The 14458-nt window shown below is 43.0% G+C and overlaps 1 protein-coding gene across 1 annotated transcript in view; it reads right to left on the bottom strand.

Annotated features, from left to right (window-relative positions):
- Positions 1-14458, bottom strand: part of ttn.1 (titin, tandem duplicate 1) — a 203856-nt gene that overhangs the window by 152489 nt on the left and 36909 nt on the right. Inside the window, exons 39-54 of the mRNA XM_040148273.1 lie at positions 12145-12195; positions 8087-11788; positions 7210-7488; positions 6322-6888; positions 5854-6135; positions 5484-5762; positions 5104-5385; positions 4741-5019; positions 4359-4646; positions 3958-4236; positions 3555-3836; positions 2256-2534; positions 1656-1934; positions 1244-1522; positions 466-744; positions 90-371 (exon numbers count right to left, since the gene is read on the bottom strand). Coding sequence (XP_040004207.1) covers positions 90-371; positions 466-744; positions 1244-1522; positions 1656-1934; positions 2256-2534; positions 3555-3836; positions 3958-4236; positions 4359-4646; positions 4741-5019; positions 5104-5385; positions 5484-5762; positions 5854-6135; positions 6322-6888; positions 7210-7488; positions 8087-11788; positions 12145-12195 — 7968 coding nt within the window. The remainder of the gene's footprint in view (positions 1-89; positions 372-465; positions 745-1243; positions 1523-1655; positions 1935-2255; positions 2535-3554; positions 3837-3957; positions 4237-4358; positions 4647-4740; positions 5020-5103; positions 5386-5483; positions 5763-5853; positions 6136-6321; positions 6889-7209; positions 7489-8086; positions 11789-12144; positions 12196-14458) is intronic.

Here is a 14458-nt window from a genome sequence, read left to right on the forward strand (position 1 = left end):
TACTTTGATTTCTGTTAGTGATTTAATATTTAACTTGATCTTGACATTTACATTAAATGCTGACAAGATGTAAACGGAGGAAAACCAACCTTTCACTTCTAGGTCAACAGTGCAACTCTCTGTGCCTGCTTCGTTGCAGGCCTCACAGAAATATTTCCCGCTGTCATGTTCACTAACTTGACAAATCTCTAAGGTGGCTACAGAGTTGAAAAATGACATCTTGTGTTTGACACTTTGGTGAATCTCTGCTTCATCTCTGAACCAGTGCACAGAAATCTCTGGAGTACCAGCAACCTTGCACTCAAACACCTTACTGTCTCCTACTTTTACTACTGATACACCTTCAGGTTTTTCAATGAAAAAAGGGGGTTCTGAAAAAAAAAAAACGTACAGAATACAATTACTTAAGAATGGTGATCACTACAAAGTAAAGAAAAGTGACATTGCTGAGAAACCAGTAATAACCTTTGACAAAGAGTGTTGCCTGGCATGAAGTGGAGCCAACATCATTCTGTATTTCACAGACATAGTCTCCAGAATCAGAAGTTTTGGCAAAGTAGAGCTCCCATGAGCTTGAGGTGTTGTCTTTGATCACAGAGCAGTCGGCACTGGATAAAATCTCTTTCTTGTCTTTAAACCATTTGATGGTCAGTGGCGGCGTGCCAGAGACCAGTACATTAAACTGGACCTTTGAACCAGGCAAAACATTCATGGATTCAGGCTTTTCAAGAATGCATGGTGGTTCTGTTGGTGGACAAAAGCCAAACACTTCTTAATTATAACATAGTCATAACACATACAATGTGATTATGCATTAAACTGCAAGAACGTACTGAGGATGCAAAATGAAATCTAACCTTTAACAAATAAAGTCCCAGAGCACTGGACAGTTCCTGCTTTGTTTTTAGCTATGCAGGTATAGCTGCCGCTATCTTTACTGTCAAGACGAGAGATTTCCAGGAAAGCAACATTCTCAAAGAATGTGCATTTTTGTTTCTCATCAGTCCGGATCTCTTTCTTATCTTTGTACCACTGTATTGTCATTGGCAGGGAGCCAGATACAAGACAATCCAGATGAGCAAACGATCCTTTGATGCCTTCTATCTCCTTCAGTTTTCTTGTGAAAGACGGTTTAATAATCTGATCTATTACATATAAAGTGCAAAACAGTGTTAAGCTGGTTGTATGAATACAATACACAAGAAAATCTCGTGAAACATATAAAACTTTGGGATAAACTGACCTAAGACAGTAACTGTTGCTTCACAAGAACTGCACCCAGCAACATTTGAAACCTCACAGGTGTATTCAGCGCTATCGCTTTTCTCTGTTTTAATAATCCTAAGCACAGAGCTGGTGTCTGTGCTCTGTATTTTGTATCTCTGGCCTGAGGTCAGCTCCTTTCCCGCCTTCATCCATCTGGACTTGAGCGGTTTTGTGCCTGAGAATCTGCATTCAAGCCTGGCTGGGTCACCCTGGGTTACACTGATGGACTTTGCATGTTCTGAAATACTTGCTGGCTCTGGGATAACAGAATGATCCAAAACTGAATTAGCTTCTACCATTACAAGAGCGGGACAGATAAAGCATCAAGCTTGACATCAAAGAGAAAAGCAGTTAAGCAGACAAGTAAAAGCCAGAAACATTCCACAAACCTGTGACTAAGAGCATGGCGGCACATCTCTGAGTCCCGGCTTTGTTCTGAGCCTGACAGATATATTTCCCACCATGGGATAACTGAGCATTTTTCAAATTCAGTATCACACTTTTGGTTTCATAGGACATCTTAACATGCTCGTCTTCTGTGAGCTCATGATCATCCTTGATCCAGGAGAAAGTCATGGGAAGTGATCCAGATAACATGCACTTCATAGAGATTTCAGAGCCCACCATACAGGACATATCCTCAAGTCTCTGAACAAATGACGGTGGTTCTAGTGAGAGAAGACCACAAATCAGACTGCAGGCTACAGGAGGATTTACATGAACATAATGATCCACATTGCAAAACTTTATCTCCCTGATCTAACCTTCTACTAGCTACCTAAATAGGAAAACCATGTGTAGCAACCTTATCTCCTACAAATTACAATAATATACAACTGTTTAGGACTAGTAAAATATGGAGAAAATGTCATGGTGCCTGGGTGAGATTTTTGCTAAAACTTGCATACAAACATTATTCATAAAGAAGTTGGGCAGCATGCAGTCAGATAGCCTCGGATGACAGAATTTGACACTGTCGTTTGACTAACCTTTCAGTGAAATCTGGCAAAAACAAGATGTCTCCCCAACATCATTTGCAACAGTACACTGATATGTCCCAGCATCTCCGGTCACACAGTTGGAGAGCTGAAGAGTGACCATGTCATTTTCAACACTGATTTTATGCCTTTTGTCATTTCTGATCAGCTTATCGTTGAGGAAACAGCTTATTTCAAATGGAGCAGAACCTGAAATGGTTCCTTCCAAGACAATATCGGATCCCCTTACAAGCTCAGCTGATTCAAAAGGCCTCACAAACACTGGAGGCTCTACAAAAAAGGAGATAATAAATGTTAGATTTAAAGAGCAGTAAAGGGCTGAAGAGTAGGTTTTAGTGTCATTAGGCTAGCCTGGTCCACAGAATTCATTTAGCTGTTCAGGGCCTCCACTCAATGTTTATGTGCAAAGTCAGTGCACCAATGAAGATGCATCAATTCTCAGCAACATGCTGGGGATCAAATGACAGAAACAAAACAAACGAAACAAAAAAGTTCTCAAAGAAGTTAAGAACACTGAATTTTCTAGCCGTTAGTTAGCCTCTGAGACTGAGACCATTCTCTCAGCACCGAAAGACAATCGACAGTTTGGTTTAAACGTAATAGTAGCTACCAAACTAATTGGTGGAAGCTAATTGAGATATGCTTACTAATCATTGTTGCGACTTGGAGAACAACAAAAATAGTTCAGATATATAACTGTATTGCTTGTTTCTCTAAGATCATTCAACCTTACGCAAACACGGATCATTAGAAGATGGTGCGTTGGTCTTTCTTTCATAATTGTATGTACAATTTGTGTTACATTTAAAGTTCGTCCTCTCTGTTTGAAACTCCAGTCCTGACATAAGTTGAATCAACCAATTAGCTTGCTTGATGCGGGTTTGAGATATGCAGATCAGCAAATCTGCGAGTCTCTATGACCTCTGGTTATTTATAACAACCTTTTCTGTGATAGTTTACAGAGGTGTTTACATGTATATTTTCACATCCCAGGAAGTAGCTTCACCTGTAGGTTGTAACATCTATATGTAAGTGTTTATGTTTGAGTTTATCCATCCGGAGAGCGGAGAGTACCAGCTACCTGGATAGTAACACTATGCGTAATCAAACCCCAGGTCTTTACAGTAGTAGATGGGAATGTAACCTCTGCACAGCACCCCACTTTCCAGTTAATGTAGGCAGCATTGAACATGTTAAAGAACAATGTGGACCAGGTTTTATGCCAACAGTCTGTTTTTGTCTAAGAAAAACAGCGTAAACTGTATGAAGACTACCAAAGACTGAACCAACCTTTCACTGTTACTGAGCTGCTGCACTGGTCTCTGCCGGCCTCACTGGATGCCACACAGACATATTCTCCACTGTCCACTACAGAACAGTTCTCTATCTCCAGAGTCGCTATTGAGCTGTCAAAGGACATTGTGTGTCTGTGGTCTGAAATGATTTCTGAGCCATTTTTAAACCATGTGATGCTAATAACAGGGGTGCCCTGCACTTTGCAGGACAACTTCAGGGGCTGACCAGTTTTCAGCAGCTGTGAAGGCTCGAGCTTCATTGTAAAGGTTGGGGCTTCTGTAAATTGACAGTAACAATCAGATTAAAAACAAGAGGTTAAGTAAAAAAAACCAAACAACAACAACAACAAAAAACATTCAGCTGATCACTTTTTTAAAAAAAGAGAATGAAACAGCACCTTTAACAAAGAGTAATGCAGTACAATCCACCTTCCCAGCATCATTGGATACTTGGCATGTATATTTAGCAGAGTCACTGGGTTTCACAGCATGAAGTTCCAAGGAGCTTGAAGAGGCATCTTTCTTTATGAAACATTTTCCCCCAGTGAAAATCTCTTTCTCCTCTCTGAACCATTTAACAACCAGAGGAGCTGATCCTGTAAAGGCTGATCTTATGACAACATTTGATCCTGGTGAAGTGTCCTGGGATATAGGTTTCACTGTGAAGACTGGAGGTTCTGGAGTTATTTGGGAAAAAACAGCATACATGTTCAAAGCCTATAAATAACTTCCAATCATTTCTAATGTCTGCCAAATTCCTGTTTAATCTCAGGTTTAAGGAAAAAATAAGTCCTCTGACCTTTGACGGACAAAGTACCACTGGTTTCTTTTTCCCCGGCATCATTAGAGGCCCGGCATGTATAAACTCCACCATCCCTTTGATCCAGGCCAGTTATCATCACAGAGGCTATACTCTCATTGAAATCAAGTTTATATTTGTCATCACTGTGGATTTCTTTATCATCTTTGTACCAGGAGACAACCATCGGCTGAGATCCAGAAACTCTGCATTCCAAGGTAACATAACTGCCAATTCGCCCATCCACTTTCTTTAGAGTTTTGGTGAAGGATGGTGGAACTGCACGATCTGTGTAGGGAAATGTATCAAACATATACTGTAACTGTTATCAAGGGCCAAATCCTTTGATGTTATTATCGGTATATTCTTTGCTAAAACTAACCTAAGACGGTGACTGAGCAGGTGCACTGGTCTTTTCCAACTTTATTGGAAACCTCCATCTTGTACTCTGAAGTGTCTCTTTTATCTGCTGTGAGGATCTTTAAGATGGCAGTTTTCTCCTTCACCGTCATCCTATATTTACGGCCACTGATCATCTCCTTCCCATCTTTAAACCACTTCACTTTGAGTTCTGGGCTTCCAGAAATTGTGCACTCCAATGTGGCCGAATCCCCTGCAGTCACACTGATGGATGCTGCTTTCTCTAAAATCCTTGCAGGTTCTAAAATACGACATGAGTTTTAGACTTTTTAACATCTACATCTGAACTTTAAAATATTTCCAATAAATAGGAATGTGTTCTAACCTTGAACTGTTAAGGTAGCTTCGCATTTCTGCTGTCCTGCCTCATTTTCAGCAAGGCACATATACTTGCCACCGTGCTTTATCTCAATAGATGAGAAGGATATACTAGTGATGTTGTGCTCAAATGTCATTTTGACATTTGGATCATCATCTCTTAGCAGCTCAGAGTCTTTCATCCATTTGATAGTGATGGGAGCTGAGCCTTTTAGGGTTCCCTGTAGTTTCACTGTATTTCCCAGCACTGCTGTAGCACTCTCAATCCTCTTTGAGAACATAGGTGGCTCTGAAATAACAGTATTAGTAATAATTATAATTATTAATTATAGCCATAGTAGTAATTATAATAAAAGTTAGTTGAGTATTTTCTTTTATATCACTAACCTTTCTGTTTAGCCACTGACTTTGAGGTTACAGACCCAACCTCATTTGATACGACACATTCGTATTCACCAGTGTCAGCACTCTCAAATGATTGGATCTCCAGAGAGGCCAGGGATCCCTGTGACACTATCCTGTACTTCTTATCTGTGGACAGGCGTTTCTTATTCTTTTTCCAGGCCACCTCAAATGGTGCAGAGCCTGTAAATTCACACTCCAATACAGCCACAGATCCTCTAACCGTTTCTAGGGAGAGTAACTCCTTTTTGAAAGATGGCGGTTCTAAAGGGGAACATATAGTTTAGTAAGATGAGTTATTATTCTGACTGGAAAATTTTGGTTCTGTAATGAATATTCACCTAAGCCTACACACCTTTCACTGTTACTTTAGTGCTGCAGCTTTCACACCCAGACTCGTTGAGAACCTCAAGGGTGTAGTTTCCGCTGTCGCTCAACATGACATCCTGTATTTCAAGAGTGGCCACACCATCCTTCAGACTGATGCCATATCTGCCACCCACAGACAGCTCACTGTTATTAAAGAACCAGGTGGTGTGAAGTTCAGGGGATCCTTTGATGGTGCAGTGCAGCCGCGCAGTGCTGCCTTGCTTCCAAACTGTGGTGGCTTCCAGCCTCTTTACAAAGACTGGTGGCTCTGGAGAGGTGTGTTGTTAAAAAGAGCCATTAAGAAGTCAAAGAAGTTATTTAAAAATAACAACCCAGCATTGAAAGAGAAGAGTTTTAAGATTTGAAAAAGGGACAGCGCAAAATTATTCATTTTCAGTACTGCAACAGCTTCAAATGCTGCAGTATCAATGAAAATTAAAGAGACAGCTCTTACCTTGTACCTTCACCAAAGTTGAACAAGTTGCACTCCCGGCTTCATTTGTGACTGTGCACACAAAATTTCCACAATCTTTCAGTGTGGTCTTTAGGATATCAAGAGTAACTGTCTTATCGTCAAAAGACAGTTTACAGTCTGGAGACTGGTGGACTTTTCTACCATCTCTTGTCCAGTTGACAGTTACTCCAGTGTCCTCATCCACCTGACACTGCAGATGCAGAGGAGCTCCGACCACAGCAGCGACAGGACCAAGGGGCTTTACAAAGTTGGGCTTATCAATAACACGCAGCTCCGTGCTGCACTCAGCCGTCCCAACATTATTGGACACTTTGCAAACATAAAGCCCCCTGTCAGCTGCCTCAAGTTTGGTTATCTCAAGAGTGTGTTTATTCTTTTCACAAGAGGTTTGGTAGTGTGCGGGCACTTTGGTTAAGGCCTGGTTGTCTTTGAGCCAGACAACATTCAGAGGAGCAGATCCTGTTATTACACACTGTATCATTGCTCTCTTTCCAACATACACAGTTTGAGGGTCAGGTTTAGTTATAAAGGCAGGAGGGTATTGCTCTATAAGGATTAAGAAAAAGAGAAACACATTAGTGGTAATATGTTATTCCCTATTTATTTACATTAACCAAAATCTGCCAATGAGACAAAAACAAAGCAGCAGAGCAACAAAAAGATGAACAAAAAATTCGAACATAAGCAAACAGAATGCAAAGTCTCAAGCACCAGTGACTATCAAAAGACCAACAACGAACAACAATAGGTGATACCTTGTAGAAAAAAAAAAAAATCAACTAGAGTTTTAGATTCAAGTTTCGTATAACACCAATAACAGCTCCAACCTCCAACAGCAAAGAAGAAGGAAACGTGCATCGCTCTTACCTGTCACACTGAGAGAGGCGGAGCATTCATCACTGCCGTGCTGATTGGACGCCTTGCAAGTGTATTCACCACTGTCCTCCACGGTTGGGGTCAGAAGCTCCAGAGATGAAGTGCTGAAACGACTAATGATCCTGTGTTTATCATCCTCTTTGATGTGGTGTCCATCTTTGAACCACTTGAAGCTCACATTTGGAGCGTCCTCAGTTTCACATTCAAACTTGGCAGTGTTACCAATGTTGATCTCCACAGGGACAATTCTTTGCCTGAACACAGGTTTCACTGTTGGTTTGTGGAGGGAAAGAAAAATAAAAAGTCAAATTAAAAAAACAGAAGAAGTTGAAATGGAAGCAAAAAGGAATGTTTCTACTGGAGGTGGTAATGTAGTGAACCTGGGATGGAGAGTGACACACACAAAGTTATCCTGTTGTGACTGTGGAGGAGGAAATGGTATTAGGTTTAGGTTGAAGACATGATGAACAGGAATTCTGTGATAAGAAATGGAGAGAAAGCATGCAAAGAGGAATGGTTCAGGAATAAGGAATGATGGATGTTTAAAGAAATGGTGTCAAAGGTGATTCCTTGGAGGGAAACAGGAATGGATGTGGGGGTAATATGTCTGTGGAGGAATGGATGAGCTGTGAGGAAAAGTGAGGATGTTACTGCTGTCTGGTGAAAACCTCAAACCTCCAAATTTGGTTTTGCTTGGAAAACACTCAAAGAAACTTTGAGAGGATTTTGTGTGCATTCAATTCATAAATACTACCTCAAGTTCATATGAAGTTGGAGTTAAGATGAGGTTTGCAGACAACAGAATGTGAAATTCACTGATGTGTGAAGTTAGTTGATGATGATATCAAAGAGTTACTCATCATCAAACCTTTTGAGACCACAGTGAGTCTTGAGGATGTTGTAGTCTTGCCGGCTTCATTTTCAGCTTCACAGACATACTCTCCTTGATGCTTCTCCTTGACAACTTTGTTGATAACTAAGGTGTATGTGTCGTGGTCTGTAGAACACCTGAACTCTTTGCCAGATTTCACTAGTTGCCCATTGAAAAACCAGTTTACTTTGTTGACATATTTTATGGTGGCAGTAAAAATGGCCCTGCTGTTTTCCTCAGCGCAAATATTTTCCAGAGAGTCCACGACAACAGGATAGTCTACCAGACTGTCTGAGGACTCGCTAATTATGATAGCCTCTGAAAGATACTCCTCTCTGGTCTCTCTGTGGACAAAAATGTCCACACGTTCGCCAGGAACCTGGCCCACGGGGACTGTGGTGGTTGCTTCAGCGATGGTGGCATCCCTCTCTGGCCTTAATGTTTTTCTGCTCACCTGCCTAGACTCATGGATCTCAGACTGACTCTGAACTGTTGCACTTTGGAAGGACGCCCTGGTTTCAGTTTTGATGGCTGCAGACTGAGACACAGCAGGAGGAAACCCAGCTGCACGCTCTGCCACCATCACGGTGTCCATCACAGATGAAAACACCTCTTTTGAGGGTGCTGAGCTGACCAGTGCTTTTTGCGGCTTTTCAATCTTTATGGTGCCTAGATGCTCTAATTTAAGACTTTGTTGCTCCTGGAGGACCATAGCACGCAGAGCTACCTGGATCTCAGACCTGAGGTCAGCTGTCTGAGGGTATTCGCCCTCAAAAGACAGCGTGATCTCCATGGGAGCACCTGGTGTTGTGATAAGATACATATTCTTGGCCTGTTTGGGCTCCCTCTGAATCTTCGCCACCTGTACCTCCACAGCCTCTAACCTTCCTATGACATCAGCCAGTAACACTGGTTGCTCACGGGCCACAGCAGACTGAAGAGCATCTCTCAGCTGATGCCGTATATTCAGACTCGATGGTATGGGCATCTGAATGACAAAGTTGAGTTCTTTAGGTAGAATCTGAGTGTCCTGAGACTCATGAACAAACAGAACTCCTTTGGGCTGCATCATAACACTGACAGATGAGCCCTTAGATTTATGTATCTCACTTGAATGCTCTCCAATAATGATCTGCTTTTCTTCTAGCAACACTGACTGTCGAACTGACTGGCCCTCTTGGATCTTGACTGCAAAGTCTTGCTCAGCAGCTTCTAAAATAGTACAGCTTTCAGTGGTAACTGCCTTCTCTTCTATGAAAACAGGCTTTTTGGGGATCTTTGGTTCAGTTTTCATCTCAGGTCTGAACTTCTCAGCAGTTTCAAGACTAATAGTGTGACCCTCCTCAAGAGTCTGAGTGTCTGTGACGTTCAAAGAGTGCATGATATTCCAGTAATCCTCTCTCTGGACTAGCGCTCGCTGCTGCTTCACATCAGCAATAAAAGGAGTCTCCTTTGGTAGCTGCATGGGCTGGGAAGAGACTGTGAGGATGTTCAGAGGTCTGGGCTCAGTTCGAAGCTGCGACTGAACCCCAGTCACTGTCAAATCAAGATCTTTGTGATAATCTAATGTGATCTCTCTTCTTTCTTCTGAGGTAGCTGCATGCTTTCTAGCCTTTTCCTGTTTCTGTATCGCCACCTGCTGGTCGGGTTTAGTGATGGTAAGTATGCCTTCCTTTGGTAAAACTGATAAAGAATGAATTGACTGAAGGTATTTCGTTTGTGGTAACTCCTTCTTTGGCTGAATTGATGTGGCATCAGTCTTTTCTGCAAACTCTGAAGTTGCCTCACAAACCACAGTTCTCTGCTCTTCTTGAGACACCAAATGCAACAAAGTTGGACTCTTCCTCACTTCTGCCTGCTCTGTAAAAGGTTTTTCACTGCAGAACCTACCTTCAGAGTGTAAAATGTCCTGATCACTGATAACCTGCAGATTCAGGAGTCTTTCTCCCTCTTGCTGAGGCTGCAGAGACAAAGACGATGCTATATCTGGCACCTGCCCTGCTTGATCAGCCTGGAGTGTGTATTTCTCTTCAGCAGCTATAGCTGACTTATATACTATGTGTTTGCATGGGGTGATGCTCTCCTGCTCTGGTCTGTGTATTTCAAATTTCTGCTCTTTTGATAACTCCACTGTAGTTTTGCTCACTGGTGCTACCACTGGTTTAGACTGCTCTTTCTCAATGAGGGGTTTGGTAGCTGCATTTAAAGCTGGTAAAGGCTCAGAGTGCTGTTCTGTGATTGGAAATTGCCCTGTAGACTGAGCTGAGTATAAAATCTTAACCCCCTCTGTGATTCTGAAACTCCTCTCTTCCTCTGGTCTATGCATGACGCCTGAAGTTTCATCAAGGATGGGTAGGGTGGACTCTATTTGGTGACTGTTAACAAGCTGCCTGGGCTCAGTCAAGGTTTTCATGTGCTCTGAAGCCAGGGCCGTCAAGGCCTCAGCTCTCACTGTGGTGAGTGGGAGGACTTCTTCAGATGTAGCCGACATGAGCTTGGATGGCTGCTCTTTGGCTAACTTGAGTTCGACTACCTCAGGGCTGAGAATCCGTTCAGAGTGCTGCTCGGTGATCTTTTGTCTCTCCTGGACTGAAGATAAGAAAGTTGCCATATGAAGCTGTTTCACAGGAACAGCTGAGACCTGAGGTGGATGGGTGGGAGCCAAAGAAACCCTCTCTTGTACTTCATGACTCTGCAGCACCGCTGCCTGGTGGGTGAGCTGCTCTCGATGAAGGGTGGCAGCAGAGATATCGAGCTCTCTGAGGGTTCCCACCTCTTCGCTGGGAATAATCTGCCGGTCTTCAGTGCTAATGGTATAAATCATCTGATCAGACCGGGTTCTTTCCTGATGTAACCTAGATTCTGTGGTTTGTTCAGTCATTGATATCTTCAAACCTTTAGTTTTCTTAACTAATGTGTGCTCTTCCTGAACTTCCTCCATTAACACCAGCAGCTCGGCAGAACAAGACGCTTGCCCGTATTGGTTGGAGCCCTTGCAGGTGTAGATGCCGCTATGTTCTTGTTTGACACTCTTAATATTAATAAAACCTGATCCATCTGGGTTGTTCACAATGATACAGAACCCACTAGGTTGAATATGCGAGCTGCCTTTGAGCCACTGAACCTCAGGAAGAGGCTCTCCGGTCACAACGTAGTTGAAGAAGGCCTGACCTCCCTCAGACAACTGAACAGACTCTATAGTTTTAGTGAATTCTGGGGGTTTCCCAGTTGGTATAAATGTTGTCCCATCAGCTTTTTTTTCTCTTTCTGGCTCCTTCAGCTGAACATGCAGATAAGAAGTGCAAGTTGACTGGCCAAATCTATTGCTTACTGTACAGGAGTACTCTCCTTCAAACTCCCTTTGAACTTTCTTAATGACCAAGCTATACTCATCTCGCTCATGAATGAATGTAAACACGGACGAACTTGTTATAGTCTGCCCATTGTGGAACCACTGAACAGTAGGCTCAGGGAAACCGGACACTTTGACAGTAAACATAGCAGTTTCTCCAACAGTCACAGCTGCAGGAGAAAGTTCGCTGAGGAAAACCGGTTTTTCTTTTTTCTTCTCCAAAGTGCTGGAGTATCGCTTAGACTCTGGCTTGAGTTCAAGTGTTCTGGTTTTGTCTGGTAACTTTAGGCCAGTGTAATACGATTCCTGTGTTTCCTCTTCCGCTGTGATGGTTGAACTAGAGAAGGCTGAGTGGAATAATGACAGTTTAAAGTAAAGTGAGACACACTGCAACCAGAATGGAGTCACCTGCACTGAAAACAGAATGACTTATTCATCTACAGTTGAGTTATATTTGACTGTGAAGTTACTGTACATACATTACTACTGTCCTTTTTCCAGAACTTGCTGTCAGGTTTTAAGATTTTGTTAAGAATAACCCATTCAGAAAAAATTAATTGACCAATGAGGACCACTTCATACATTCTTCATTAAACGTTTACTTGGCTACGGTTGTGCTACTTCCAAAACATGAAGAAGATTGCTGAAAAAACAAACATTACATCATGGACAGACATTCCTACTGACATGAAACAATATTTACCTTTCACTTCCTCCTGGACCTGAATCATAGGTTCCTTCTCTGCTGCAGTTACTGTAAAGACACAAACGATTACAAATTAAAAACACTCCCGAAACTGTGCATAAAGTCTCATATGGTGCAAGACTGTTAGAATCAGTGACAGGTCGTGCATCCATATCATCCGGTTTTTTTTTTTGTCTTTTAACTGACATTCTTGCATGCTTCCTGTTGGTCTTTAGTGTGCAGCACCTCTGGCTTTTGGAAAAATGCTCAGTGATATGAGTGTCCCTCTCTTTATCTCTTGATGTTTTAGTCAGTAAACAGGACACAAAGGTCAGCGACCTCTCCCAAACACAGTGATTAAAACCTTGTTGAAGAAGTGGTATCGCCCTGTGAAGAAGTGTGCCTCTGCTGGCTGTGTAGGTGGAAAGCAGTGTGGATGAGTGGTGGGCCAGACAAAGCCCGAGCGAGCAGAAGGACCAAAAGCATGCAGATGCCAACCTTTCATCACTGTGCTGCACTCAGCATCCCCGGCTGAGTTGACATTTTTGCAAGTGTAAGAGCCCCATTGTCCGGATCCCACATTTTTAACATTTACACAGCACAGGGGGCCGTCATGTTTCAGAGAGTAAGACCCAGAATCCTCAACATTCAACCGGTTGTAAAGCCAAATGACAAACGGAGTGGGAACCCCCTTCATAACGCAATACAAGGAGCCACTGTCTCTGTTTCTGATCAGCAGCTCAGGAGGGAGTCTGATCAGGAACTCGGGACAGCTGGAGAGGCGTTGAGCTTGCTTGTCATGAGGCACGACATCAGGGAAATACAGGTGGCTGATGAAGCTGTAAGGTCTCTGGAAAGAAGAAGGTGACGGTCCCATTTTCTCCACTGCCTCCTGCTTGTCTTGGTCAGGGGGATCTTGAGGGGTCTCCCTGTTTGCCTGAGACACTTTACGCACAGAATTGGTAGCGATGGGGGTTTCTGCTTTGAGATTTGCTTCTTTAGCTAGGTGAGAATACAGTTAGGGAGAGTAATTAGGGGTCACAGAGTATAAAGCTATGACTCTAAACACTAAAGGGGTTAGTAGGATGGATGATGAAGTTAGGGGGATGAAGCTGGAAACAGCAGGAAAAGGATTAACTATACTACAAAGCTTGTTATTCTATTACACTCTAACAGGTTACAGGCTAAGAGGAAATTTTAAATTATGAGAAGAGGGGATGAAGCAGGAGGAGAAGTGGAGAGGTGCGAGAGACCAGATGGAGAGACAGACTAATAAAAAAAAGAAAGATTAACCACCTTCAACAGTGAGCTGGGCGGAGGAGCTGCTCTTGCCGTGTTGGTTGGTGGCGGTGCAGCAGTACATGCCCTGGTCCGCCACACCAACACCCTGGATGACCAGGGACAACAAACCCCCGCTCTGAGAGCTCCTCACCCGCTCCGTGTCTGCCAGGCTCTGGCCGTTATGATCCCATACCACCCCGGTGAAGGGCTGCCCATCAAATGAGCAGCTGAACTCGGCCATCTCACCGCTTTTCACCCGGACATCGTTCATTTCCATCAGCAGTTTGGGGCTGGCTGAGAGTTTGATATCAAAGCTGCACTCAGAGCTCATCTCCACCGAGCTTACACTCTCCTTCTGAATCTCAACTGTCCTCCAAGACACGGAGGAACTCTCAGAGACTGTCCCAGTAAACTCAACACTGTGGGCTGTTTGTCCCACTGACAGAGAGCTGAAACTCTCTTTCTGAGTCTCCAGCCTCTGACTTAGCTTAGTCTCAGCCCCAGTGCTCCACACACTAGCTAAGGCTTTTTCATCTGGGCAGTAGGAAAGAGTAGAAGAATTAGGTCAACACATCATTCTGGTGACTTCTTCAGGTTACTTGTGTCACAGCATGTTTGCCAGGGATGCAGTTGGAGTGGAGCATTGAGGATCAGTCAGGATCAGTGAGGGAGTGGACAGTGGCTGGTTTCCACTGTCAACCATGCAAGCTTGACTGGAGCCAAAATTAAAAATAAAACAATAAAAAAAGCTATGGATTATGTCTGTTCTTGAGTGTGAGGAACCCAGAAAGCTAGTTTTTCAAAGTTTGGCTCCATTTTGACCATGCTGCATTCCTCTGAAATAAAGATTTATGTCTCAGAATAAAGACGTCCCTACTGTTAAGAGCTATTCATGTAGAAAGAGAAGACGTCATGCATCGCGTAAGAGAAACCTGTAAGATTATCACCTGTGTTTACAGTGAGAGTGAAAACAGATACAGTGCAGGGCTACTAACGGATTTCAAAATATATTTGTCTTGCATGCTCACAGAAACAATTAACTACAGTCAGT

The sequence above is a fragment of the Xiphias gladius genome, chromosome 16 (genome assembly GCF_016859285.1).
Source record: "Xiphias gladius isolate SHS-SW01 ecotype Sanya breed wild chromosome 16, ASM1685928v1, whole genome shotgun sequence".
Lineage (NCBI taxonomy): Eukaryota > Metazoa > Chordata > Actinopteri > Istiophoriformes > Xiphiidae > Xiphias > Xiphias gladius.